Here is a 27,743-nt window from a genome sequence, read left to right as displayed (position 1 = left end):
GCGGGTATACGCATAGGGACAGTTGCGGGTATACGCATAGGGACAGTTGCGGGTAGACGCATAGGGACAGTTGCGGGTAGACGCATAGGGACAGTTGCGGGTAGACGCATAGGGACAGTTGCGGATAGACACCTAGGGATAGTTATGGGTAGACACAATGGGACAGTTCCGGGTAGACACATATGAACAGTTACGAGTAGACGCACAAGAACAGCTACGGGTAGACACTTGGGGACAGTTGCGAGTAGATGCAGAGGGACAGTTACGGCTAGACGCATAAGGATAGATGTGGGTAGACACATAGGGAGAGTGCATTGTAAGTATAAGGTAGGACAAGCCCTAATGTGTGTGGCATGTCCTAATAGTGAATTGCTGCCATTTTATTTTCGTTTTTCACTATTGGAAGGCTACCTGTTCTCCATAGGCCAGAATGTGCAGTTAGATTATTACATTGTATAATCCTAACTGACTCAGCGAACATGGTAGAAATTCGAGTTTAGTATGCCTGAACTCAGAATGATAAAATACATCTTTTAGTGAAGTTGGTTTTAATATTCTGTGTTTGAAAATACCACTATTAGAAAGTATGTATTTTCTTGCCTAACTATCCAGGCCTACCTCTGCTAGGTTGTGTATTCCTTGTCTGGAGTTTGAATGACAGGGCTGGGGGATTCCAGGAGACAGAATGAGTCAGCCCAGTGGTGAATAGAGAGATCTGCATCTAGATGGGTGGAAGGAGTTGCACCTGAGATCTGACTAGGGCTGTGCTTTCCCTCCACAATGCTGGCTCCACCTCCTGTGGGGCGTCTGATTTTTCTGCCCTGCACTGTGAAAGGAAAGACGGAGTCATGTAAACAGAGTGCTCCAGAACTGGTTTGGACTGGGCAAAGGCCCCTCTGCCCCCAGAGGACAAAGGATTTTGGGGTATAAGTATTGGGACCCTGATTCCAAGAATTTCGACCACTTTTGGACTACAAGAAAAAACCTTTGCTTAGGAGAGGAAGCTGAAGAAACTGAGGAGAGACTTTCTCTAAGCTGACGTGCTGCTTGGGGGATTAGCCTGCAGTGGTTCCCTGACTGCCAAAGAAAGGAGAAAGGACTTTGTGTGCATTTTATTCAACTTCTGAAGGATCTACAAGGGCTTGGAACAGAGCTTGCCTCCTGCTGAAGTCTCAGGGACAACAGACTTCAAACTCCAGCTTCCCAGAGTTCCTTGGGAAGGGCCTGCTGCTATTTTGGGCCTGAGGGACTGCGTGTCGCAAGGAGCTGGAAGCACGACTCGAGAGGATGAAGCGTGTCACCGTTGCGAATGCTGCCGTCGCATCTTGGATGTCCCTGCTGTAGCTGTCGTATTGCACCGCATCGAGAGAAACGTCTCGCAACGAGGAAGAAGCGTGTCACTGCTGCTGCTGTCGCATCATTGATGTAGTCGCTGTAGCGGTCGTATTGCACCGCATCAAGAAAAGCGCCTTGCATCCCCGGGGAAGCGTGCCGCCGTCAGAGCTGCTACCGTCGCATCTTGGATTTCGCCGCTGTAGTTGTTGCATTGTGCGGAAGCGTCTCGCAATGTCAGAGAAAAGTGCCGCTGCTGAAGCTGTTGTTGTCGCATCGCTGAACAAGGGTGTCGCCGCTGCAGCTGATGCATCGAATCGAGACTTCTTACATCACTGGAGAAGTTTGCCGCATCTGGAAGATCTTCACGTCTTTATTTCTTTGCACCTGAACTTTGCCGCATTTCCATCGCTGCAACACTTTTGTTGTGGAAGCGTCACGCATCGTAAGGTACATTGACTTAGTGTCCCATTTTAAGAACTATACAGAACTAAGCTAAAACTACCATTTTAAGTACATTATTGTGGATTTTTGTTGTTTGTGGTCTTATGATAAGTCTATATAAAGAATACTTATTTTTTGTATAAAACATGTGTGGTGTCCATCTGTAGTGTTGTCACTGGATTACTGTATGTGGTCACAAATGCTTAACACACTGCCTCTGAGATAAGCCTGTCTGCTCGTGCCAAGCTACCAAGGGGGTGAGCCGGTGTTATTTTAGGAGTGTACCCCCTTACCCTGACTAGCCGCAAGGGTCCCTATTTGTCAAAGGTACCTACCTCTGCCAACTAGAGACCCCCAAATCTAACAGTCCTCCTCATTGGCGGTTTTTCCTATCCACCGGATTGTGGCTCTCGACGTGTGGTTCTCTTCTGTCTGGTGACTGCTTCCTTCTCTTGATGCTGCGTGAGATGTTGATATTCTCATGATGACCAATCTCTTTTCTTCCCAGGATGCCTTGCTGCAGTGAGTGTTTCTGTGCCCTCGGAGTTGGAGGTTGAGCTGGCCAAGCGAGCAGTCATCCCCTGCACACACACAGTCTCTGGAAAGCCTGCCTCTCGCCAGGTGGAGTGGTTTATTGTAAGTATCCTGCTCTCTGGGGATGGGCCACCCTGTGGGGTGGCATTGCTTTGTGTCCTTAGACTGGTGGCATGAAATGGATTCTACCTAACCTTGATTCTGTGCTCCCTCTTCTGAACCCAACAGACTGACAAGAACTTCCAACGCCAGCGAATCGCGTACCGTGACGAGACCATGACCATGGTGGACGATAACACAGATTACTCTTCGAGGGTCTACATGGATGGCGACTTCTCCCTGGTCATTAATGAGGTGGACCTCATGGACGAGAGGTTGTTCCACTGCCAAGTAACGGCCGGAGCATCAGGTGGTGGTGAAGGGATGACCAGTCTCAAGGTCTTCGGTGAGCTGAGAGTGGTTTGCACTCTGGGGTGGATGATAAATGTCGCACTTGGTGGGTGAAACACTGCGGGCAGTTTTATCTGATGTATAAACCTCTGAGTATTCAGTGTCATGGCCAAAGTTGAAGTCTGCGCAAGAGGCTGCAAGACCAGGTATGGCGTTGGGTGGGGGGCATGGATGACCATGAGCTTCTCATTCAGTCCTGAAACTGAGCCACCAGCATGGAAGAGATCCATGGGTTTCCACCGCTAGGTCGCGTCTCTGAAGTGGTTTGTCCCACTTGAGCTGCCTCATGGTGTCTGTTTGCAGCCCGGGGGTCAGTGGCTGAAGTGTGTGGTTGGCTTGTGCAGGAAGGGGGCAGTCTTCTGGAGGGTGAAATATGAGTGTGCCCCAGATTATTTTATAAATTCTTTTTTTAAACATAAAACATATGCTCAGACAGAAAACAATATGGTGCATACGCTGGATGCCTTGATATAAACATCTCTTCACAGGGTCCCACATTTCAAATCCCCACGCAGCCCGCCTTCACAATCATCAGAATCTGGAGTCCTGTGTTCTTCATCTGGTCCGTTTTTTAACCTGGGCTATCCCTCGTGCCTCCGCACTCTATTCCTAGATTTCATCCAAGCCCCCTATATCTTTTCCCAATTGTGTGAGCAGCCACTGCTCTGGTATATTGACAGTTCCGCTTGTTGGCACCAATCAAGGTCCTTATTCCAGGCTTCCAGTGTTGGAGCCTCCCCCCACCCCATGCTCGGGCAATATAACTTTTGGTCGCTCCTCCGGCCAAGGCGAGCCATATGTTGTCCCATTTCGGCCAGACTGTCTCACCCGTCACTCCCAGGATATGCCACCTTGCCTCCACCAGGACCTGTGTTCCCACCACTGTCGCCATCACCTGGGCCAAACCACTCCAGTACCTGTGCCTGGAGGCCCATAGGAATGAATAGGAATTACCGATTCGGTATGCCGATGCTTGTTTTGGTACAACTACCATATTTGCCAATCTCAAGTCTTCCGGCAGCTGTCCATCTACCTTCGCCGCATGGTACATGTTTAACATGTGTGGGGCAATTACCCCCGCCACACACATATAGATTCGGGCCCGCTGCCCTCCCGATTGCAAGTCCCCTTCTATTTCCTCTGTTGTCAGTTTAGTGCCGGTTGCCTCCACCTCCTCTGCTCCAAGTGTGGGTAATGCCATCTCCTTTAACAGCTCACTGCTGTCATTTCCCCTCTTTCGGTGAGCGATTGGTATATCCCCTTGTAGGATGAAGCCAATGCCTCAGCTTTATCTGCTCTAGACCCCCACTTACCGCCCTCTGGGGTCTGAATTTCAAGGACCCAATTGAGGCTCCTATCCCTCCTCTCCAATCATGCGATTAATTTGTTGGCCTTGTCGCCTAGATCATATATACGCCTCTGCGTTGCTATTGCATGTGTGGGGCCACATCCTCCTCCAAATCTCAAAGTTATTTTTCCTTAAGCCCATGTTTGTGTCCGGGTCCTGCTTTGGGATCATAGCCCATTTCCTTTTCAATATTCATTATTTCTTGTTCCAGACTATCGCACTGCCTGCATCTTTCCTTGCGTTTAGCCCTGGTCACTGCCTGCACAAAAGTCTCTAGCCACCACCTTGTATGCCTCCCAAAGCGTACTGCGTGACTTTATGGTGCCCGAGTTTTCTGCAAAGTACTGTTCTGTACGTTCCACAAACTGTTCCCTAAACTCGTGGTCTCTGAATTGGAGGGGAACCAGCGGCAGCCGGAGAGCCCAGTCCCGCACAGGCCAGGCAAAAGCACTCCACTGGCGAGTTGTCTGATATCCACCAAGCACTATGGCGCCCCCTTGGAACAGTCCCACTGTGGTGGTGTGCGTGAACATGTAGTCCAACCGTGACACACCGCCATACGCCGCTGAGATATGAGTGTACTGTCTTGTAATAGGATTATGTCGCCTCCACACATCTACCAGTCTGACTGCATTCACAAAACATTCAATGGTTGTGCCCCCTTTGCTCTAAGGGCAGCGTATCTCGGTCCTATTCCAGTGACATCGTTGCGTTAATTTCACCACCCAGTATCAAAATACCCATGGGCATTTCAAGTAGGAGTTTGTTAAGCTCTGGGAATGTTACCCCATGCAGCCTCAGTGGTATGTATGCTGAGAATTAATTAAGGATCTGACCCTCCCATACCCCCGAAAGCGCGACATACCTTCCCATTGGATCACACCATGTGTGGTGCGTCACTAGTGGTACCGTATTTTTGATAAATATTGCTGTACCGCTGGAGCCGGTTGTAAACCCTGCATGTGCAAGTATAACCAAATAGATTGAGTGCGAGGTAATTATTACCCTTCAGATGCGTCTCTTGAAGAAGCACCAGGTCCCATGATTGTCAGTGAAGGTTAAGCATGGGCGAATTTTGCGAATCTGGCGTTCGCGAATTTGCGTATTTGCGGACTCGCAATCTGCAAAATCCGCAAATTAGCAGATTTTTTTTTTGTGTTCGCAAGGGTTTCTGCCAGTTCGCGAGGGTTTTGTACCAGTTCGCAATTGCGAACTTACTTGTCGGCTCGCAACGGTCGCGACTATGTTGTTTCTACGTCTGGTTCATCATCACAGGTGCCCAGCACCCTCTGTTTCACCACTGCCACCCTCTGTTTCACCCATGCCACCCTCTGGTACATCAATGCCACCCTCTGGTTCATCATCACTGTAGATTATGGGGGGGGGAAAGCAAGCACACCTGCCTGCTTCAACTGACATGAATTAATTTGGGATTGATTTATTAATGTGTCACTGTTTTAAAATTCCAGTCTGGCACCTGCTTCCTTATCTGTAATTTGCTTTCTGTTGCAGTGCAATTTTTTTTCCCAGGACCTTTGTGGCCTACTTGTAGCTATTCTATGAGCCTGCTGTGAGGGTCAGAGCAGGGTCATACAATTGTTGCAACTAGCAACTGAACTCTGGAGGGGCCCCAGTCAGGAAGCACTACAGGGAATGGTTACTATTACTAATGATGAGTTTGAACTTTTGCACCTGCTGAGTGCTTTCAGTTTTGCAAAATTCGTTTTTCTGCAGAACAGCAACTGTAATGCCCCAAACAAACATGGGCAACTGAACTCTGGAGGGGCCCCTCAGGAAGCACTACAGGGAAGGGTTACTAATGATGAGTGAACTTTTGCACCTGCTGAGTGCTTTCAGTTTTGCAAAACTCGTTTTTCTGCAGAACAGCAACTGTAATGCCCAAACAAACTTACTTGTGAAAGTTGATTTCTAATCCAAAAAGGATCCAAAGAAAGTCAAAAGGCCTCAAATCCAAAAAAGTGCAGGCAAATGTCAACCTGAGGAGTTATTCTGATAAAAATCATCATTTTCAGAAGGTCTATGCTGCTTGCTAGTGGATTTCTTGTGCAGAATTGCAAATTTTGTGATTTCGCAAGTGCGAGATTGTTGCTGCCCGCCGCACCTACATGTTCGCAATTGCGAACTCTTGTGATGCGTCGCCAAATTCCCGCGGGATCCCGCAGCAAGATCCAAAATGGCGCAGCACTTGCAAAATATCGAGAAAAACAACTCGGCAAACGCTAAATGACGGTAAGTGAACGCAGCACGCCGCAAAATTGTATCACCAAGAAAAAAAAATCCGCTGCGTGCGAATTTGCGGATTTTCGGTAAATTCGCGAGCGGAACGGATTTTCCGCCCATGCTTAGTGAAGATACGGCTGTACCAGAGCATGCTTTATTTTGTGCCCCAGCCCATTCACGTTCCACGATATTACCTTCAGTGTTTTAACTTGCTGCATCACTATATTGATGTTGTATGTGGTATGCTCCTCCATCCCTCCCCTCCCACTCACTCTGCCTCCTCCCTCCCTTGTGTATGCTTCCTATAACGTAAATCCCGTATCAATTCCCCCCTCCCTGCTACCCTGCACCGTAGGCCTAAAACTACCCACATCCCCAATTTGCAGAGTGCCTGTCACCCAGTAAACAGTCAATTTGTTCTGGGGCCGGTTGACGCTGCCTCCCTTGCCCCCTCAGCAGCCCTAGCCCCGCCCTTGTCCTCCATTTTAACATGCAGTGCATGTTCAAGTTCTGTGCCGCTTTGAGGCCATATGGCCTACGTGCATACCGGGCACAAGGAGTCTGTCCTACTGTTCACTATACCCTGGGCATCAAGTACCTTCCTGAACCATGGCCGACCTGCGGTACATGTTAGTTATTGTTTCAGCATCAACACTACTTTGCTGTCTTCTCCGTTCCAACTGTTGGACTCACCGATCGTGAGCCTCTGGACCGCTTCTCCCCATTTTCTTCCTCTCCTTGACAGCTTGGGGACCCTGGATTCTGGCTTCGGTCTCCGTGCCGCTCCCGACCTGGGTGCTAATTTTGTTTTTGGATTTGCCCTCCGTGCAGCCATTCTTGTTCCTCTGAGGGAGCCGTGAAGTACCACAACCTGCCGTTATCCATCACTCAAAGCTTTGAGTTAAAGAGCATCATGTACTTCAAGTTCAGGCCCTTCTCTCTGAGGGTGCGCTTTACCCTGTCGAAAGTGCTTAGTTTCTGCTACACCATCAAGGTGAAGTCCGGAAAGAATTCAGGACAGTATTTTCAAAAGGGAGATCTCCATGTGCCTATGCTGCTTGCAGGATGGTGTCTCCATCCCTATAAATGAGAATCATGGCTATGATTGTTCTGCGTGGCGCCTTCGGTCTTGGCGGCAGGGCCGGACTGGGAAGCAAAACCGGCCCCGGCAAAGTGCTCCCCACTGGGGGGAGGGAGGGGGGAGGGGGTTGGAGGTGCCCCCAAACTCTTTGCCAGGGCCACTTTTCGGCCGATTTTGTTACAGGGACGATTTTGCAGCTATGCTGCAAAAACGGCCCTGTAACAAAAAGGGCCCCCAGGTGCCCAAAACCGGCCCCACCCGTGCGGCACACCGGGGTATTGCCCGGTGCCCGCTATGGCCAGTCTGGCCCTGCTTGGCGTAAGGACCGGGGCCCTATGAACTCTTTCCACCAAGAAGAAAGTTTATAATCTTTTCGGTTTCACGGATGCGGTCTCGACGTCTCTCTGTCGGAACCGAGAAAACATAACTTTATTCGGCCAAAAGGCCTTGTATTTCTTACGTCGGTATTGTTTGCGTGCGGTCTCGAGTTCTTCCGTCTCTCGGAGCCGGAATCAGCGGAGTTTTTGCTCTTCGGACTTCGAGGCCTTCTCATCGCGACTCGACAGCAACTTTTCCGGCATGGAGCGGAGCCCTTTTAAACTCTGTCCGCTCTGTGGGGCCAAATACCCACATATAGACGCGCACCCGGTCTGTAACAAATGCCTTTCACCAGACCATAACGAAGGAAACTGCAGAGCATGTGCAAGTTTCAGGTCCAAGAAGACACTCAAGATTCGGCGCGCGGTGCGCCTGGAGGCCCACCAAACGGCCCCGGAACCGGACGACATCTTCGACGACCAAGAAGAAGAGGACCTGAGCCATCATCTTCAAATCTCCCCGCCCGAGACGGAGGTCGAGGCGGATCCGGAGGACGACGACGGAGTCGTGGATCAAGGCCTTGAAAACGTCGACGAGGTAGGGGACGTCGAACAAGTTTATGGGGCCGTGGGAGATAGCTCAGGGGATGAGCTATGCCCCGAAGTTTACGGACATATGGAACGGGTCACGGGTTCGCCTGTCGGCCTTACCCAAGACCCCGTCGCGCAAGCCACGGCCCCGCCTTTAGGCCCGGCCACGGACTTACTTGCTGCACAGACGGTATCGAAACCGAAACAGAAACATACGGTATCGACTACACCTAAGATGGCCGAACCGAAACCGAAACTTAAGGACTCCACCGTCCCTAAGATGGCGGCCGTACCACCTAAGTCAAATAAAAACGCTGCTTCATCGACTCCCTCGACCTCCGGTCCACAGAGATCGAAGAAGTCTGTCGATTCCACCGTGTCAAAATCGGTGCCAGAGGAGGGATCCTCTAGAAAGGGTGGAACGCACAGGTCAACCGCTACGACGCCGGCAAAGCCCGCCAAGGACAGCGGCACGGCTCCGACGCCGACTGGGACGTTGGTCGGACGCGTGGTAGAATCGGAGCCGACGAAATCGCACGGATCGAAAACTGCCACATCTGCGCATCGATCCAGGGCCTCTGGGGCGGCGGACGCTGCATCATCGTCCAAGACTCAAAAGGGCCAACAGAACGTCGGATCCGAAGGCAAGATCAAGGATTCCTCGTCGGGGCCAAAGGCAACTGCGAATGAAACGTCCCTCGTCGCTGCTTCACTACAGAGAATTAGGGAGAAAGCCGCTGCTTCGTCGGCGCCGACGCCATCGCCACAGAAGGCGATAGACGTTCCGGTCAAATCTGCCACTAAACTCCTCTACCTTCTGCCGCCAAAAGAGGCGCCGAAAGCCTTCGCAACAAAATCGGCACCGAAGAAGTCGGATTCTTCAACGGCAGGGACACTTTCGGGTCGAGGAATCGACTCAGAAGAGGATTCAGAGTGTTTTATCGACGCTAATACAGGCAAATTGACCCTTTACAAAAGGAAGATAACTTCGCAGCCGGTGGACTCCTATGTCATCCCCCTGAAGAAGAAAAAGTATCCACAGGACGCCTCAGGCCTCATGGAACCTATCCAGTCCCCTCCAAGAGGGAGCCCAACTCAGTCTCCAGACCCCTCTGACGGTGAGGGATATGGTGAAGATGACCAGTACACTTTCCCAGCTAATGAACCGGATGCACAGCCGGATTCATTTGATGACTTTGGGGACCAAGACACCCATAATGTGGGACAAGACCCACAGCCTTTCACTGCACGTGCATCCCCAACTGAGGATTCTGCAGGTTTCCATGCACTCATCGAAAGGGCAGCTGCTAATCATGATGTGGACATGCATGCTGACCCTGTTGAAGAGGACTTTCTATTTGACACTTTTGCAGTTTCAGAGAGAAATGTAAAGACACTGCCTATGCTCAAGGGGGTCCTCAAGCATGCGGCGGACATCTTTAAAGAACCAACCAGGGCGAGGGTGGTCAATCCACGTATTGAAAAAAAGTACAGACCAGCACCTGCAGACCCTGCATACATTCGGGGACAGTTGCCTCTTGACTCCCTGGTGGTCGCAAATGCCCGGAAGAGGGCCAACTCCCAAACAACGGGTGAAGCTCCTCCCCCGGATAAAGAGTCCAAGGTGCTAGAGGCAGGAGGCAAAAGGGTAGCTGCGCAGGCTGCCAATTTCTGGCGTATTGCAAATACACAGGCACTATTGGCACGTTATGATAGGTCGCATTACGACACCCTAGAGCAAATTGTGCAACACCTGCCTCCACAGTTTCAAGAGGGCACCAAAATGATTATACAGGAGGGACAACTGATCTCCAACGCAGCCATAAAGTGTGCACTGGATGCCGCGGACACAGCCGCTAGGACCATTAACACTAGCGTCATGCTGAGACGACAGGCGTGGCTCCGCATATCGGGGTTTAAACCTGACATTCAAACAACCATACTTAATCAACCAGTCAATCCTGATAGACTGTTTGGTCCAGATGTTGACACCACCCTAGAAAAAATTAAAAAAGACACCGAAACTGCCAAATCTATGGGGGCCCTTCAATCACAACAGTTTCGTGGCAATACTTTTCGTCGCTCAGGTGCACGTGGAGTCACCAGAGGACAAATGGGTCAGCAGTCACAATTCTCTAGAGGTGGAGCACAATCCTCGTACCCCAAACAGAACAAGGGGGGCTACAGAGGTAACAGCACCAGAGGACGCGGCAAAGGGAACAACAACTCACGCGCCTCTACCCCAAGCAAACAGTGACTCGCTGTCACTGCCCCCCGACCACTTAACACCTGTCGGGGGGAGACTACAACAGTTCCTGCCCGTCTGGTTCAACATCACCACAGACAGGTGGGTGCGACAACTTGTTCAGTACGGTTATTGTCTAGAGTTAAAATCCACTCCACCCAACATTCCACCAAGGCAAAGGCCTATGTCCGCAGAGCACTTGCACTTATTGCAGCAGGAAGTGGTGGTGATGCTGCAAAAAGGAGCAATCGAGCTCGTACCGGTGGGGGAGGAAGGCACAGGGGTATATTCCCTGTACTTCCTTATTCCAAAGAAGGACGGTTCTCTCAGACCAATTCTGGATCTCCGTCCCCTCAATCTGTATATACTGTCAGAACATTTCCACATGCTTACACTGCAACAGATTCTTCCCTTGTTAAACCAAGGGGACTTCTTAGCAACCTTAGACCTCAAGGATGCTTATTTCCACATTCCGCTTCACCCGTCCCACAGAAAATACCTCAGATTCACAATCCAAGGCAGGCATTATCAGTTCAAGGTCCTACCCTTCGGAGTCACCACGGCCCCAAGGGTGTTTACCAAGTGCCTGGCGACAGTGGCAGCGCACCTCAGGAGGCAGAACATCCATGTCTACCCCTACCTGGACGACTGGCTCGTTCAAGCCAAGTCGGAACAGCAGTGCGCCGCAGACATGTCAACCACCATTCCCCTCCTTCACGACTTGGGTTTCTCGTTGAATTACCCAAAGTCGCATCTTCAGCCGGCACATGTCCGGCAGTTTCTAGGTGCGACAATCAATACCCTGACGGCCACAGCTCAACCAAACCAAGTCAGGATAGAGGGCATGCAATCTCTAATCCGAAAGTTCAGACCACAACACTCACTTCCAGCGAGAGTGTTCATGCAGTTGATAGGCATGATGGCCTCCTGCATCTTCATAGTCCCTCACGCACGGTTGCATATGCGCCCGCTCCAGGAGTGCTTAGCGAATCAGTGGACACAGGCTCAGGGACAATTAACAGACCTAGTGTTGGTTACCAGTCGGGCATACGACTCTCTGCATTGGTGGACTCCACACAACCTTTGCAAGGGCCGACTGTTCCAGGAGCCAGTGCCACAGATTATCCTAACAACGGACGCATCTCTCCAGGGATGGGGAGCTCATCTGCTCAATTTCACAGTGCAGGGACTATGGACAACGCAGCAACAGAAGATGCACATCAACTATCTAGAACTGATGGCGATCTTCATGGCGCTCAAGTCCTTCATTGTACATCTGTGCAACAAAGTGGTGTTAGTCCGGACGGACAACATGACCGCGATGTACTACATCCAAAAGCAGGGGGGCACCCACTCACCGCAGCTGTCTCATCTGGCTCAGAGCATGTGGAAGTGGGCCATTCAGAGGAACATCTTCCTCATGGCGGAGCACCTCCCAGGGAAGGACAATCAGATGGCGGATCTGCTCAGCAGATACAGCCATCAAATGCACGAGTGGGAGATACATCCATCAGTACTCCAGCCGTACTTCCAAAGGTGGGGTCATCCAGAGATAGACCTGTTCGCCACAAGGGAGAACGCAAAATGCCAAAGCTTCGCCGCCAGGTTCCCACACCCGCAATCGCAGGGCAATGCGATATGGATGAACTGGTCAGGCAAATTTGCGTACGCTTTTCCGCCGACACCTCTGATACCACTGGTGGCGAAAAAACTAAGGCAGCACTCGATGACACTCATCCTAGTTGCTCCAACGTGGGCGCGCCAGGCCTGGTACACCACGTTCCTCGAACTCTCAGTGGTTCCGCATCAAAGACTGCGCCTCACGCCCAGGCTTTTGACGCAGAACCATGGAGAAATTCAGCATCCAGATCCGCAACAGCTCAACCTGGCGATCCGGCTCCTGAAGTCTTAGAGTTTGGGTACCTCAACCTACCTCCTGAATGCATGGACATCATCAAGGAGGCAAGGAAACCAACAACCAGAGCATGCTATGCGGCAAAATGGAAGCGTTTTGTCATTTACTGCACCACCAATGACATCAACCCGCTAGATGCATCTATCCCTAACATCATTTGCTACCTGCTGCACCTTTACAAGTGCAAGCTAGCGTTCACTTCGATTCGGATACATCTATCCGCCATCGCAGCTTACCTTCAAAATAGGCAGCATCTCTCTCTCTTCAGAGTGCCTGCCATTAAAGCTTTCCTTGAAGGTCTGAAACGAGTCATTCCCCCAAGAACACCGCCAGCTCCGGTGTGGAACCTCAATGTAGTCCTCACCAGACTGATGGGACCACCATTTGAGCCACTACACTCGTGTGAACTACAATTCCTAACGTGGAAAGTAGCTTTCCTGATTGCTATTACGTCACTGAGGCGTGTCAGTGAGCTACAAGCGCTCACAATACAAGAGCCATTTATTCAAATTCATCCAAATAGGGTAGTGCTACGTACTAACCCCAAATTCCTTCCAAAGGTGGTGTCACAGTTTCATCTCAACCAAACTATAGACTTGCCGGCATTCTTCCAAAACCCGCAAACGGTAGCGGAAAGAATGCTCCATACGTTAGACGTACGGAGGGCGTTGATGTACTACATAGATAGGACACAACACTTTAGGAAAACAAAACAGCTTTTTGTTGCCTTCTCACCACAACACAAAGGCAACCCGATTTCCAAAGCAGGAATAGCCAGATGGATTGTTAAGTGCATCCAAATCTGTTATCACAAGGCCAAGCGCACTTTAACAATACCCCCAAGGGCGCACTCCACACGCAAATTGGGGGCATCCATGGCTTTCCTAGGGAACATTCCTTTAGAGGACATTTGCAGAGCAGCCACGTGGATTACACCACATACCTTTACAAAACACTACTGTGTTGACGTGCATTCCAAGCAGCAAGCTGCTGTAGGACAGGCTGTTCTCAAAACACTTTTTCAGGTTTCTGCAGCTGGCACGGGCAACCGCCACTGATGGAGGGACTGCTATATATTCTATGCTAAGATATGAATTTAGCAGCCCACATGCCTCGAACTGAATATGCTACTTACCAGTATGCATCTGTTCTTGGCATGTAGGGCTGCTAACATTCATATCGCCCACCCTCCTCCCCGGTGCCTGTCGCAGCTGCAGATATACTATTGTATTCAGTCATTAGCATGGACATCATTTACACTTTACACTCCATCTTCTGCCACAATGGCGAAAAACAATCTGGGGATGGAGCCGATGCCCATGCGCACTGTAGTCCAGGGGAGGAGCCACCTATCTCAGGACACTTCGAAGACTCTTCCAGGACAACAATGTGCGATCATCCGGACCCAACACTAGGCGGCGATCTAATGCTAAGATATGAATGTTAGCAGGCCTACATGCCAAGAACAGATGCATACTGGTAAGTAGCATATTCAATAAGGTCTTCTAAACTCTGGAATTCTCACCACTCTTATGTTATTCCTGTGGGCCCGTTCCTCTTGATCTTCCAGTTTCATGGCCATTTGTTTGTTGATGGGCCAACTGCTGCACTTGTTCTTCCAATTTTCGTGTGATAGACTGGAGTTCCGTGATATTTGTTTCGGCCATGATGACCCTCTCTGATGTTTTAGGCATGTCTGCTCGTATCGGATTTATTTCTTTCATGAATTTGTCAATCTTAGTCTCTAAGATCGTGCCCAGGACTTGGATGGCTGCCATGATCGCTCTGAGACAGGGTTCCACTGCTCCCTCGTTTTCGCCACTTGTTCCCTCTTCCGGTGTCCATTGTCGCGGTATTGTGCATTTATTCATCTTGTTGGATTGTACTGGTGGGACCCCTTTAGGTTTCATCATGGCGGGCTTCTCGGTGAGCTGTGCAGTCCAAGGTCACACGCTGTAGCAGCTCTCTTTCTTCCTGTGACTCCACTTCCGCTGTTGCTTTCAACCCGTTGCATGTCTCCTCAGTCCCCCCGTGCGACACACGACTATGCAGTTTATTTGGCGCGTCTTAGTATGCCAGTGGGCCCTCTTCTGTACTTGCTGTCGCCTCTGCGCCATCCACTGGTGAGTGTGCAATGGTTCAATCTTCACTTTTGCCCCAGTCTCTGTGCGCTTATTCGACCTCTGTGTGAGGAGATAGTGAGGGTCTCCCCGCCTTCTATATTCAGGGTTCTACCCTCAGCCCCAGAGCTCGCCAATGGGCTATTTTCTTTATGACCAGTCCTGGATTTCTGCCCTGATCGCCTTCTGTGTCACTCGGGGGGTGGGGGGGGGGGGGGGTTGGCGGCTATCTCGCGCTACTTCCTGGTAATGGTACCTCCACAATTGGCTACTGGTGTACCCTTGTAAGTCCCTAATATATGGTACTAAAGAACCCAGGGCGTAAATACACCAGGGGTCTCCCATGGGCTGCGGCACATATGCCAACCATGAGAGACCACTCAAACTGTAATTACAGGCCTGCCACTGCAGCCTGTGTGGGCTAGTGCTTGCACCTCTCACAGTGGTGGCTACCGCCGTCCCGGCGGGGGCAATCCACCCACCATCCTAATGGCCCCTAAGAATCAAAATGGCCTAACCAGCCAGTCTGATCTATTGAAGCGAAATAGTAAGAGGTCTTTGCCCCTGAAGCAGAAACAAATAAAGGACTTTCTACCAACACCCGTAGATCAGAAACAAAAGAGGTCCTCACTAAGAATCAAAATGGCTGAACCAGCTAGTCCATTCTATTGAAGCAAAATTAGGTTGAAATGGCCGCCTCTGGGGACATCTGACACACCAATTTTCTAATAATGGCCACCATGAGTGGGCCCCTTTCCGAAGCACTACTTCTCCCCTTGTTGGGGAGGGATCCAGCATTTTTCCCCTGGAGTCTGAGACCACTCAGAGTCCACAGCGACAAGGGAGTCTCACACAGCGGAGGCCTGGGTTTTTACCCCATTACCGCTGGGAGCACAGCAATGTACACCGTGACCGGTGCACTCGATGGAGCTTTTTAGACTATGCCCCCCTCGCTGGAAACTATAACCTTTCTGTATGTTCTGCGATGCCTGGGCAACCTTTGGGCGATGACCGGTGGAGCTGTCCCATGCAGCGTGTTCAGTTTGTGTCCCCACATTTGCTGGATATGTGACGGATATGTCGGGCGTTCGTGAAGGCTGCAGCGGAGATCTTGCTTTACGCTGCCATCGTGGCTGGTGCCAAGCCACCCCCGTGTGCCAGGTTATTGAGGGCAGAAATAGTGCGTTTATGGATTGATTACGAGGGCAGCAAGGTTCTGGAGAGGAGAAGCAGTCAGTGTGTGAAATATGAGGGCACCACAGGTTGTATGAAAGCAGGAGCCGTCTGTTAATGAAATATGAGGCCAGCTGATTCTGGAGAGAGCCTTTGTTAATGAAATATGAGACCAGCTGATTTTGAAGGGAGGCTTTGTTAATGAAATATGAGGCCAGCTGATTTTGAAGGGAGCCTGTGTTAATGAAATATGAGGCCAGCTGATTTTGAAGGGAGCCTTTGTTAATGAAATATGAGGCCAGTTGATTCTGGAATGACTGTTTGTTAATGAAATATGAGGCCAGCTGATTCTGGAGAGAGCCTTTGTTAATGAAATATGAGGCCAGCTGATTCTGGAATGACTGTTTGTTAATGAAATATGAGGCCAGCTGATTCTGGAGAGAGCGTTTGTTAATGAAATATGAGGCCAGCTGATTTTGAAGGGAGCCTTTGTTAATGAAATATGAGGCCAGCTGATTCTGGAGGGATCTCTTTTAGTGAAATGTAATGGTAGCTGATTCTGGCGAGAGCCTTTGTTAATGAAATATGAGGCCAGCTGATTCTGGAGAGAGCCTTTGTTAATGAAATATGAGGCCAGCTGATTCTGGAATGGCTGTTTGTTAATGAAATATGAGGCCAGCTGATTCTGGAGAGAGCCTTTGTTAATGAAATATGAGGCCAGCTGATTCTGGAGGGACCTCTTTTAGTGAAATGCAATGGTATCTGATTCTGTAGAGAGCCTTTGTTAATGAAATGGATGGATCTCTTTTAGTGAAATGCAATGGTATCTAATTCTGGAGAGAGCCTTTGTTAATGAAATATGAGGCAAGCTGATTCTGGAGAGAGCCTTTGTTAATGAAATATGAGGCAAGCTGATTCTGGAGAGAGCCATTGTTAATGAAAAATGAGGTCAGACGATTTTAAAGGGAGCCTTTGTTAATGAAATATGAGGCCAGCTGATTCTGGAAAGACTGTTTGTTAATGAAATATGAGGCCAGCGGATTCTGGAGAGAGCCTTTGTTAATGAAATATGAGGCCAGCTGATTCTGGAGGGACCTCTTTTAGTGAAATGCAATGGTATCTGATTCTGTAGAGAGCCTTTGTTAATGAAATATGAGGCCAGCTGATTCTGGAGAGCGCCTGTGTTAATGAAATATGAGGCCAGCTGATTTTGGAGAGAGCCTTTGTTAATGAAATATGAGGCCAGCTGATTTTGAAGGGAGCCTTTGTTAATGAAATATGAGGCCAGCTGATTCTGGATAGACCATTTGTTAATGAAATATGAGGCCAGCTGATTCTGGAGAGAGCCTTTGTTAATGAAATATGAGGCCAGTTGATTCTGGAAGCACCTCTTTTAGTGAAATGCAATGGTATCTGATTCTGGAGAGAGCCTTTGTTAATGAAACATGAGGCTACCTGATTCTGGAGAGAGCCTTTGTTAATGAAATGAAATATGAGGCCAGTGGATTCTGAAGGGACCTCTTTTAGTGAAATGCAATCGTAGCTGATTCTGGAGAGAGCCTTTGTAAATGAAATATGAGGCCAGCTGATTCTGGAGAGAGCCTTTGTTAATGAAATATGAGGCCAGCTGATTCTGGAGGGAGCCTTTGTTAATGAAATATGAGGCCATCTGATTCTGGAAAGAGCCTTTGTTCATGAAATATGAGGCCAGCTGATTCTGGAGGGACCTCTTTTAGTGAAATGCAATAGTATCTGATTCTGGAGGGAGCCTTTGTTAATGAAATATGAGGCCAGCTGATTCTGGAGAAAGCCTTTGTTAATGAAATATGAGGCCATCTGATTCTGGAAAGAGCCTTTGTTCATGAAATATGAGGCCAGCTGATTCTGGAGGGACCTATTTTAGTGAAATGCGATGGTATCTGATTCTGGAGAGAGCCTTTGTTAATGAAATATGAGGCCAGCTGAATCTGTGGAAAGCCTTTGTTAATGAAATATGAGGCCAGCTGATTCTGGAAAGAGCCTTTGTTAATGAAATATGAGGCCAGTTGATTCTGGAAAGAGCCTTTGTTAATGAAATATGAGGCCAGCTGATTCTGGAGAACGCCTGTGTTAATGAAATATGAGGCCAGCTGATTCTGGAGAACGCCTGTGTTAATGAAATATGAGGCGAGCTGATTCTGGAAAGAGCCTCTGTTAATGAAATATGAGGCCCGCTGATTCTGGAGAGACCTCTTTTTGTGGAATGCAATGGTATCTGATTCTGGAGGGAGCCTTTGTTAATGAAATATGAGGCCAGCTGATTCCGGAGAAAGCCTTTGTTAATGAAATATGAGGCCAGCATATTCTGGAAAGAGCCTTTGTTCTTGAAATATGAGGCCAGCTGATTCTGGAAAGAGCCTTTGTTAATGAAATATGAGGCCAGCTGATTCTGGAGAAAGCCTTTGTTAATGAAAAATGAGGCCAGCTGATTTTGAAGGGAGCCTTTGTTAATGAAATATGAGAGCAGCTGATTCTGGAGGGACCTCTTTTTGTGAAATGCAATGGTATCTGATTCTGGAGGGAGCCTTTGTTAATGAAATATGAGGCCAGCTGATTCTGGAGAAAGCCTTTGTTAATGAAATATGAGGCCAGCATATTCTGGAAAGAGCCTTTGTTCTTGAAATATGAGGCCAGCTGATTCTGGAAAGAGCCTTTGTTAATGAAATATGAGGCCAGCTGATTCTGGAGAACGCCTGTGTTAATGAAATATGAGGCCAGCTGATTCTGGAGAACGCCTGTGTTAATGAAATATGAGGCCAGCTGATTCTGGCGGGACCTCTTTTAGAGAAATGCGATGGTATCTGATTCTGGAGAGAGCCTTTGTTAATGAAATATGAGGCCAGCTGATTTTGAAGGGAGCCTTTGTTAATGAAATATGACACCAGCTGATTCTGAGGAAAGCCTTTGTTAATGAAATATGAGGTCAGCTTATTCTGGAAAGAGCCTTTGTTAATGTAATATGAAGCAAGCTGATTCTGGAAAGAGCCTTTGTTAATGAAATATGAGGCCAGCTGATTTTGAAGGGAGCTTTTGTTAATGAAATATGAGGCCAGCTGATTCTGGAGGGACCTCTTTTAGTGAAATGTGATGGTAGCTGATTCTGGACAGAGCCTTTGTTAATAAAATATGAGGCAAGCTGATTCTGGAAAGACCGTTTGTTAATGAAATATGAGGCCAGCGGATTCTGGAGAGACCTCTTTTAGTGAAATTCGATGGTATTTGATTCTGGAGAGAGCCTTTGTTAATGAAATATGAGGCCAGCTGATTCTGGAAAGAGCCTTTGTTAATGAAATATGAGGCCAGCTGATTCTGGAGCACAACAGGCCTGCAGATTCACATCTGCATAAGGCATGCTGCGGCGGTGTGAAGGACCATAAAACACAGCTGATACCCCTACAAAGAGTTTTAGATTGTTTTGCAGCACACGCCCTGGCTTCGCAGATGCAATCGCATCTAAGGGGTGAGCGAGGAGAGGCAATGAGCCCGATGGGGCAAGCCAAATTTTGCGTTGTCACTTCCTGTTGTGACGTCACTTCCGGTGACAGCGTCCCCCCACTTCTTGTTTTAGGAATTGTGCCCTGCTGATAATGTAGGAAAGTAGTGATGACAGTGTGGTTACGGCGTCCCGGTGTCCGTTTTTTATGTTCTTGGCGAGGGACGCCCCACGTGTGACATATGAGGTCAACGCGCTCCTTATGAGCCGTGGAGTTTCGCGAGAGAGCTAGACGAACTCTGTGAGTCTGTTGCCTGTGGATTGTTGATGCCGGGTTTTGATCCAGTGTGACTCCATTTTAAGGTATGTATGTCCCTGGCTCTTTGCCCTTCGGAGACTATGAACTTGATGAGATAGTTGGGGTATAGTTGTCATTTTTTCCAGCGACTTAGTGGTGTTGACACAGTGGTGTTGATGTTGTATCTCCCCAGGAGCTGTAGGAGCGTATTTTTGCCGCCAGCTTTCTTTTGCCATTTAACGCTTTCCACGTGTTTGTCTCTCCATTTGTGTGGACCAGTGGACACCGCACGCTTGTGACTGCCCTGAAGGTATGTTAACATGAGCGTGAGCTTGATGTGTAAACTGTGGGAAGCTGATCTCTGTTCTGGTTTGGCCCCCCTCTTCTTTATGAATACAGATGTGCTTATTTCCCTGGCAGGGCCCCGGGCATTAGTTTGAGAGGATTTCTTCCTTTGTGCCCTCCCCCTGTGGGCGTGGCGTGTTTATCGATAGTTTGCCTGCACGGTACGTCCCTCCTGGCCGGATGGTAATATTGATAGTATGTTTGGACCCATGCTTGCTGGCATGCGTCAACACACATTTTAGTTGTTTTGTTTTTTTTGGTGGACCCCCTTCACTTCGACCACTGCCCTCACCATGTTTTGATCTACTTCGCTCACTGTGGGTATAAGTCTTATACTCTGTGGATCAGTCTGGGCTTGTGGAGTTTTGCTCCTGCGTGCGCCTCTATGAGTTTTGTATGGATTGAGGCTCTTTTAGCACGACGGACGCGGCATTAACACAGAAGCGTGAGATGGTTTTTGCACATGTTCATTGTTTGTAATATAATTAGTGTTCTTATAACATTGTTTTAGTACCCATGTCCTGATGAAGCCATAAAGAGTCTACTGGCCAAAACGCGACCGCGACTGCGTCGACACTTCTGTGTTGAAGGAGTCCCTCGATCATTATTTATAATGGTTTCATCTTCTTGCGCCCGGTATTAAGCTAGTTTTGTGAGAGAATTTTCTTCTCGGGCGCCAATCGGATTCCCTTTCTGTTCTACGTCACTCATAAGTGGGAGTGTATATATTTCGAGAAAGGTTCCAATTGCCTTTTTTAGGGTACGCCGTTGTTTGTACGTTGTATGTGCTGTATATAGATGTTGTATATATGTGTAATTTGTGGTCTGCTCTTCCTTGTATTCATTTTTTGTGCCACTTGTTCTTGTGATAGGTTTATATGTCCATATAAATTATGTTTAATTATATGTGTTTACATTAAGTTGTAAAGAACAAGATAATTTAATTTTTCTTGGATCTGAATATTAAATGCGAAATTTATCCCTTCATACCGTTTTTTCTTCTTTCTCATCTTTTGATGACCCCTGCTCCGGTATGGGAGGGTGATGTGGGCAGAACCCCTTTAGTAATTCCCAGTACTGCTGATAATGTAGACACATTTCTTCTCAACAACCGCCTCGGTTGTACCTTACATTGATCAAGAAAGTTGTAGCTCAGGAGTATTCGGCATATCCGCCATGTCCAGGATCTCTCTGCTCTGGGACACTCCAGCCTTTTCTCTCTTGCTCCTCCTTTCACCTCTTGCTCCTCCTTTCATCTCTTGCTCCTCCTTTAATCTTTTGCTCCTCCTTCGATCTTGCTCCCCCTTTCATCTCTTTCTCCTCCTTTTCTCTCTTGCTCCTCCTTTCATCTCTTGCTCCTCCCATCTCTTGCTCCTCCCATCAGGGCCTCTGCAGCTCGCCTGGTTTGGGGAGTTCCTGCCGCTGCGGTGCCCCCTGGCTTGGGTGTTTGCTGTACATGTTCCAAAGTCAGATGCCGGGTGATTGGGGGGTGGGGGGGGGGCTTTGGAGAGGGGGTCACAGAAGCCTGGTTTTGGGGGCGGTGGTCGGATTGTTGAGCAGCAGGTAAAGCTGAGGTAAATGGGCGCGTGTTTTCTTTTCCTGAACTCACCCTCGGTGCCAACAGCGAGAACAAAGGCATCGAAAACCTGAACGTGGACGCGGGTGCCAGGCGGGGCAGGAGGGGGCAAGTGGTGCCTGTGCCAGGCGGGGCAGGAGGGGGCAGGTGGGGCAGGTGGTGCCTGTGCCAGGCGGGCAGGAGGGGGCAGGTAGTGCCTGTGCCAGGCGGGGCAGGAGTGGGCAGGTGGGGCAGGTGGTGCCTGTGCCAGGCGGGGCAGGAGGGGGCAGGTGAACAGGTGGCGCCTGTGCCAGGCGGGGCAGGAGGGGGCAGGTGGTGCCTGTGCCAGGCGGGGCAGGAGGGGGCAGGTGGTGCCTGTGCCAGGCGGGGCAGGAGGGGGCAGGTGGTGCCTGTGCCAGGCGGGCAGGAGGGGGCAGGTGAACAGGTGGTGCCTGTGCCAGGCGGGGCAGGAGGGGGCAGGTGGACCAGGTGGGGCCTGTGCCAGGCGGGGCAGGAGGGGGCAGGTGGACCAGGTGGGGCCTGTGCCAGGCGGGGCAGGAGGGGGCAGGTGGGGCAGGTGGTGCCTGTGCCAGGCGGGCAGGAGGGGGCAGGTGGGGCAGGTGGTGCCTGTGCCAGGCGGGGCAGGAGGGGGCAGGTGGTGCCTGTGCCAGGCGGGCAGGAGGGGGCAGGTGGGGCAGGTGGTGCCTGTGCCAGGCGGGGCAGGAGGGGGCAGGTGGTGCCTGTGCCAGGCGGGGCAGGTGGGGCAGGTGGTACCTGTGCCAGGCGGGGCAGGAGGGGGCAGGTGGGGCAGGTGGTGCCTGTGCCAGGCGGGCAGGAGGGGGCAGGTGAACAGGTGGTGCCTGTGCCAGGCGGGCAGGAGTGGGCAGGTGGTGCCTGTGCCAGGCGGGCAGGAGTGGGCAGGTGGGGCAGGTGGTGCCTGTGCCAGGCGGGCAGGAGGGGGCAGGTGGGGCAGGTGGTGCCTGTGCCAGGCGGGGCAGGAGTGGGCAGGTGGCGCCGGTGCCAGAGCAGGGACTCCGGAGGCACTTGAAAGCGATCCCCGTCTTCCCCCTGCCCCTCCCCCACCCAGAAAGCTTATTAAAGGCTTCTTTCTTTGCGCCCTCAGGGAGGGGCTGGGGGGATTTGCTGGCAGTCTTTTGTCGGAGGCCTGCCTGGCTCTGCGCCCCCTCCAGGCCTCGGCGCCCCCATCCTTTCTTGTCTCCCCCCCCCCCTCACCAATTCACAAGTGAGTGCAAGAGAGGAGAACTAACGCGGGTGGTGGAGGGGGGGGGGGGGGGGGGGGTCTTCCCTTGAGGCCCCCCCCCCCCTTCACAGAGGGCCTGGACCAGGCTGCTGTGTAATCAGGGGTTCACAACTCACCCCGAAACGGAGCCTGGGAAGCCGGTCTGAATCAGAGTGGGGCCTCAGTGAGACTGACGCCGAAATCACTGCGATTCAGTGAGACTCACTGAAGTGTTCATGACAGGGGCATCAGTGAGTCTCCAATAAAGAGAGTGACGGGGGCATCAGTGAGACCCCGCTGAAGAGAGTGACTCAGTGACATGGGCATCAGTGAGTCTCCAATGAAGAGTAAGGCTCAGTGACAGGGCATCAGTGAGACCTCGGTGAAGAGTAAGGCTCAGTGACAGGGGAATCAGTGAGTCTCCAATGAAGAGAAAGGCTCAGTGACAGGGGAATCAGTGAGTCTCCAATAAAGAGAGTGACGGGGGCATCAGTGAGACCCCGCTGAAGAGAGTGACTCAGTGACATGGGCATCAGTGAGAACCCGCTGATGAGTAAGGCTCAGTGACAGGGGAATCAGTGAGACCCCGCTGAAGAGAGTGACTCAGTGACATGGGCATCAGTGAGTCTCCAATGAAGAGTAAGGCTCAGTGACAGGGCATCAGTGAGACCTCGGTGAAGAGTAAGGCTCAGTGACAGGGGCATCAGTGAGACCCCACTGAAGAGTAAGGCTCAGTGACAGGGCATCAGTGAGACCTCGGTGAAGAGTAAGGCTCAGTGACGGGGGCATCAGTGAGACCCCACTGAAGAGTAAGGCTCAGTGACAGGGCATCAGTGAGACCTCGGTGAAGAGTAAGGCTCAGTGACGGGGGCATCAGTGAGAACCCGCTGATGAGTAAGGCTCAGTGACAGGGGAATCAGTGAGACCCCGCTGAAGAGAGTGACTCAGTGACATGGGCATCAGTGAGAACCCGCTGATGAGTAAGGCTCAGTGATAGGGCATCAGTGAGACCTCGGTGAAGAGTAAGGCTCAGTGACAGGGGCATCAGTGAGTCTCCAATGAAGAGAAAGGCTCAGAGACAGGGGCATCAGTGAGACCCCACTGAAGAGTAAGGCCAGTGACAGGGCATCAGTGAGTCTCCACTGAAGAGAAAGGCTCAGAGACAGGGGCATCAGTGAGACCCCACTGAAGAGTAAAGCTCAGTGACAGGAGCATCAGTGAGTCTCCACTGAAGAGTAAGGCCAGTGACAGGGCATCAGTGAGTCTCCACTGAAGAGAAAGGCTCAGAGACAGGGGCATCAGTGAGACCCCACTGAAGAGTAAAGCTCAGTGACAGGAGCATCAGTGAGTCTCCACTGAAGAGTAAGGCTCAGTGACAGGGCATCAGTGAGTCTCCAATGAAGAGTAAGGCTCAGTGACAGGGGAATCAGTGAGACCCCACTGAAGAGTAAGGCTCAGTGACAGGGGCGTCAGTGAGTCTCCACTGAAGAGTAAGGCTCAGTGACAGGAGCATCAGTGAGTCTCCACTGAAGAGTAAGGCCAGTGACAGGGCATCAGTGAGTCTCCACTGAAGAGTAAGGCTCAGTGACAGGGCATCAGTGAGTCTCCAATGAAGAGTAAGGCTCAGTGACAGGGGAATCAGTGAGACCCCACTGAAGAGTAAGGCTCAGTGACAGGGCATCAGTGAGTCTCCAATGAAGAGTAAGGCTCAGTGACAGGGGCATCAGTGAGACCCCGCTGAAGAGTAAGGCTCAGTGACAGGGGCATCAGTGAGTCTGCAATGAAGAGTAAGGCTCAGTGACAGGGCATCAGTGAGACCTCGGTGAAGAGTAAGGCTCAGTGACAGGGGCATCAGTGAGTCTCCAATGAAGAGTAAGGCTCAGTGACAGGGGAATCAGTGAGACCCCACTGAAGAGTAAGGCTCAGTGACAGGGCATCAGTGAGACCTCGGTGAAGAGTAAGGCTCAGTGACAGGGGCATCAGTGAGTCTCCAATGAAGAGAAAGGCTCAGAGACAGGGGAATCAGTGAGTCTCCAATGAAGAGTAAGGCTCAGTGACAGGGGAATCGGTGAGACCTTCCTGAAGAGAATGACTCAGTAACAGGGGCGTCAGTGAGTCTCGAATGAAGAATAAGGCTCAGGGGCATCAGTGAGACCCCGCTGAAGAGTAAGGCTCAGTGACAGGGCATCAGTGAGTCTCCAATGAAGAGTAATGCTCAGTGACAGGGGCATCAGTGAGACCCCACTGAAGAGTAAGGCTCAGTGACGGCATCAGTGAGTCTCCAATGAAGAGTAAGGCTCAGTGACAGGGGAATCAGTGAGACCCCGCTGAAGAGAATGACTCAGTGACAGGGGCATCAGTGAGACCCCCCTGAAGAGTAAGGCTCAGTGACAGGGGCATCAGTGAGTCTGCAATGAAGAGTAAGGCTCAGTGACAGGGCATCAGTGAGACCTCGGTGAAGAGTAAGGCTCAGTGACAGGGCATCAGTGAGTCTCCACTGAAGAGTAAGGCTCAGTAATGGGGGCATCAGTGAGACCTCGTGAAGAGTAAGGCTCAGTGACGGGGGCATCAGTGAGTCTCCAATGAAGAGTAAGGCTCAGTGACAGGGCATCAGTGAGTCTCCACTGAAGAGTAAGGCTCAGTGACGGGGGCATCAAGGAGACCCCGCTGAAGAGAGTGACTCAGTGACAGGGGCATCAGTGAGACCCCACTGAAGAGTAAGGCTCAGTGACAGGGGAATCAGTGAGACCCCACTGAAGAGTAAGGCTCAGTGACGGGGGAATCAGTGAGACCCCACTGAAGAGTAAGGCTCAGTGACAGGGGAATCAGTGAGACCCCACTGAAGAGTAAGGCTCAGTGACAGGGCATCAGTGAGACCCCACTGAAGAGTAAGGCTCAGTGACGGGGGCATCAAGGAGACCCCGCTGAAGAGAGTGACTCAGTGACAGGGGCATCAGTGAGACCCCACTGAAGAGTAAGGCTCAGTGACAGGGGAATCAGTGAGACCCCACTGAAGAGTAAGGCTCAGTGACGGGGGAATCAGTGAGACCCCACTGAAGAGTAAGGCTCAGTGACAGGGGAATCAGTGAGACCCCACTGAAGAGTAAGGCTCAGTGACAGGGCATCAGTGAGACCCCACTGAAGAGTAAGGCTCAGTGACAGGGCATCAGTGAGTCTCCACTGAAGAGTAAGGCTCAGTGACGGGGGCATCAGTGAGACCTCGGTGAAGAGTAAGGCTCAGTGACGGGGGCATCAGTGAGTCTCCAATGAAGAGTAAGGCTCAGTGACAGGGGTAGCAGTGAGACCCCACTGAAGAGTAAGGCTCAGTGGCAGGGCATCAGTGAGACCCTGCTGAAGAGTGAGGCTCAGTGACAGGGGCATCAGTGAGAACCCGCTGAAGAGTAAGGCTCAGTGACAGGGGCATCAGTGAGACCCCACTGAAGAGTAAGGCTCAGTGACAGGGCATCAGTGAGACCTCGGTGAAGAGTAAGGCTCAGTGACGGGGGCATCAGTGAGACCCCGCTGAAGAGAGTGACTCAGTGACAGGAGAATCAGTGAGACCCCGCTGAAGAGTAAGGCTCAGTGACAGGAAATCAGTGAGACCCCGCTGAAGAGAGTGACTCAGTGACAGGGGAATCAGTGAGACCCCGCTGAAGAGTGAGACTCAGTGACAGGGGAATCAGTGAGTCTCCAATGAAGAGAAAGGCTCAGTGACAGGGGAATCAGTGAGTCTCCAATGAAGAGTAAGGCTCAGTGACAGGGGAATCGGTGAGACCTTCCTGAAGAGAATGACTCAGTAACAGGGGCGTCAGTGAGTCTCGAATGAAGAATAAGGCTCAGGGGCATCAGTGAGACCCCGCTGAAGAGTAAGGCTCAGTGACAGGGCATCAGTGAGTCTCCAATGAAGAGTAAGGCTCAGTGACAGGGGAATCAGTGAGACCCCGCTGAAGAGAATGACTCAGTGACAGGGGCATCAGTGAGACCCCCCTGAAGAGTAAGGCTCAGTGACAGGGGAATCAGTGAGACCCCACTGAAGAGTAAGGCTCAGTGATGGGGGCATCAGTGAGACCTCGGTGAAGAGTAAGGCTCAGTGACGGGGGCATCAGTGAGACCTCGGTGAAGAGTAAGGCTCAGTGACGGGGGCATCAGTGAGACCCTGCTGAAGAGAGTGACTCAGTGACAGGGGAATCAGTGAGACCCCGCTGAAGAGTAAGGCTCAGTGACAGGATATCAGTGAGACCCCGCTGAAGAGAGTGACTCAGTGACAGTGGAATCAGTGAGACCTCGCTGAAGAGTGAGACTCAGTGACAGGGGAATCAGTGAGTCTCCAATGAAGAGAAAGGCTCAGTGACAGGGGAATCAGTGAGTCTCCAATGAAGAGAAAGGCTCAGTGACAGGGGAATCGGTGAGACCTTCCTGAAGAGAATGACTCAGTGACAGGGGCGTCAGTGAGTCTCGAATGAAGAATAAGGCTCAGGGGCATCAGTGAGACCCCGCTGAAGAGTAAGGCTCAGTGACAGGGCATCAGTGAGTCTCCAATGAAGAGTAATGCTCAGTGACAGGGGCATCAGTGAGACCCCACTGAAGAGTAAGGCTCAGTGACGGCATCAGTGAGTCTCCAATGAAGAGTAAGGCTCAGTGACAGGGGAATCAGTGAGACCCCGCTGAAGAGAATGACTCAGTGACAGGGGCATCAGTGAGACCCCCCTGAAGAGTAAGGCTCAGTGACAGGGGAATCAGTGAGACCCCACTGAAGAGTAAGGCTCAGTGATGGGGGCATCAGTGAGACCTCGGTGAAGAGTAAGGCTCAGTGACGGGGGCATCAGTGAGTCTCCAATGAAGAGTAAGGCTCAGTGAGAGGGAATCAGTGACACGCCACTGAAGAGTGAGACTCCTTGGCCAGCCTGAGACACTGAGGAGCCTTGACTTTGTTGTTTAATTTCCTTACAAAGGTCCCAGAGGGCTCCAAGGACAGAGCTCGTCTGTCCTCTCCTTGGACAGATGTGCACAGGGTGTAGCGCCTCGTGTCACACACTTTGGCT

The 27,743-nt window shown here is 50.8% G+C and overlaps 1 protein-coding gene across 2 annotated transcripts in view; it reads left to right on the top strand.

Annotated features, from left to right (window-relative positions):
* The window catches only part of BCAM (basal cell adhesion molecule (Lutheran blood group)), a 261,260-nt gene that overhangs the window by 123,012 nt on the left and 110,505 nt on the right, over positions 1-27,743 (top strand). For both annotated transcript variants that reach the window (XM_086933147.1, XM_086933146.1), the window contains exons 2-3: positions 2,285-2,412; positions 2,539-2,755. In XM_086933147.1, the coding sequence (XP_086789273.1) occupies positions 2,285-2,412; positions 2,539-2,755 (345 nt within the window). The remainder of the gene's footprint in view (positions 1-2,284; positions 2,413-2,538; positions 2,756-27,743) is intronic.

The sequence above is a fragment of the Lissotriton vulgaris genome, chromosome 7 (assembly GCF_964263255.1).
Source record: "Lissotriton vulgaris chromosome 7, aLisVul1.2, whole genome shotgun sequence".
Taxonomy (NCBI): domain Eukaryota; kingdom Metazoa; phylum Chordata; class Amphibia; order Caudata; family Salamandridae; genus Lissotriton; species Lissotriton vulgaris.
This window is presented reverse-complemented; position numbering and strand designations above follow the sequence as displayed.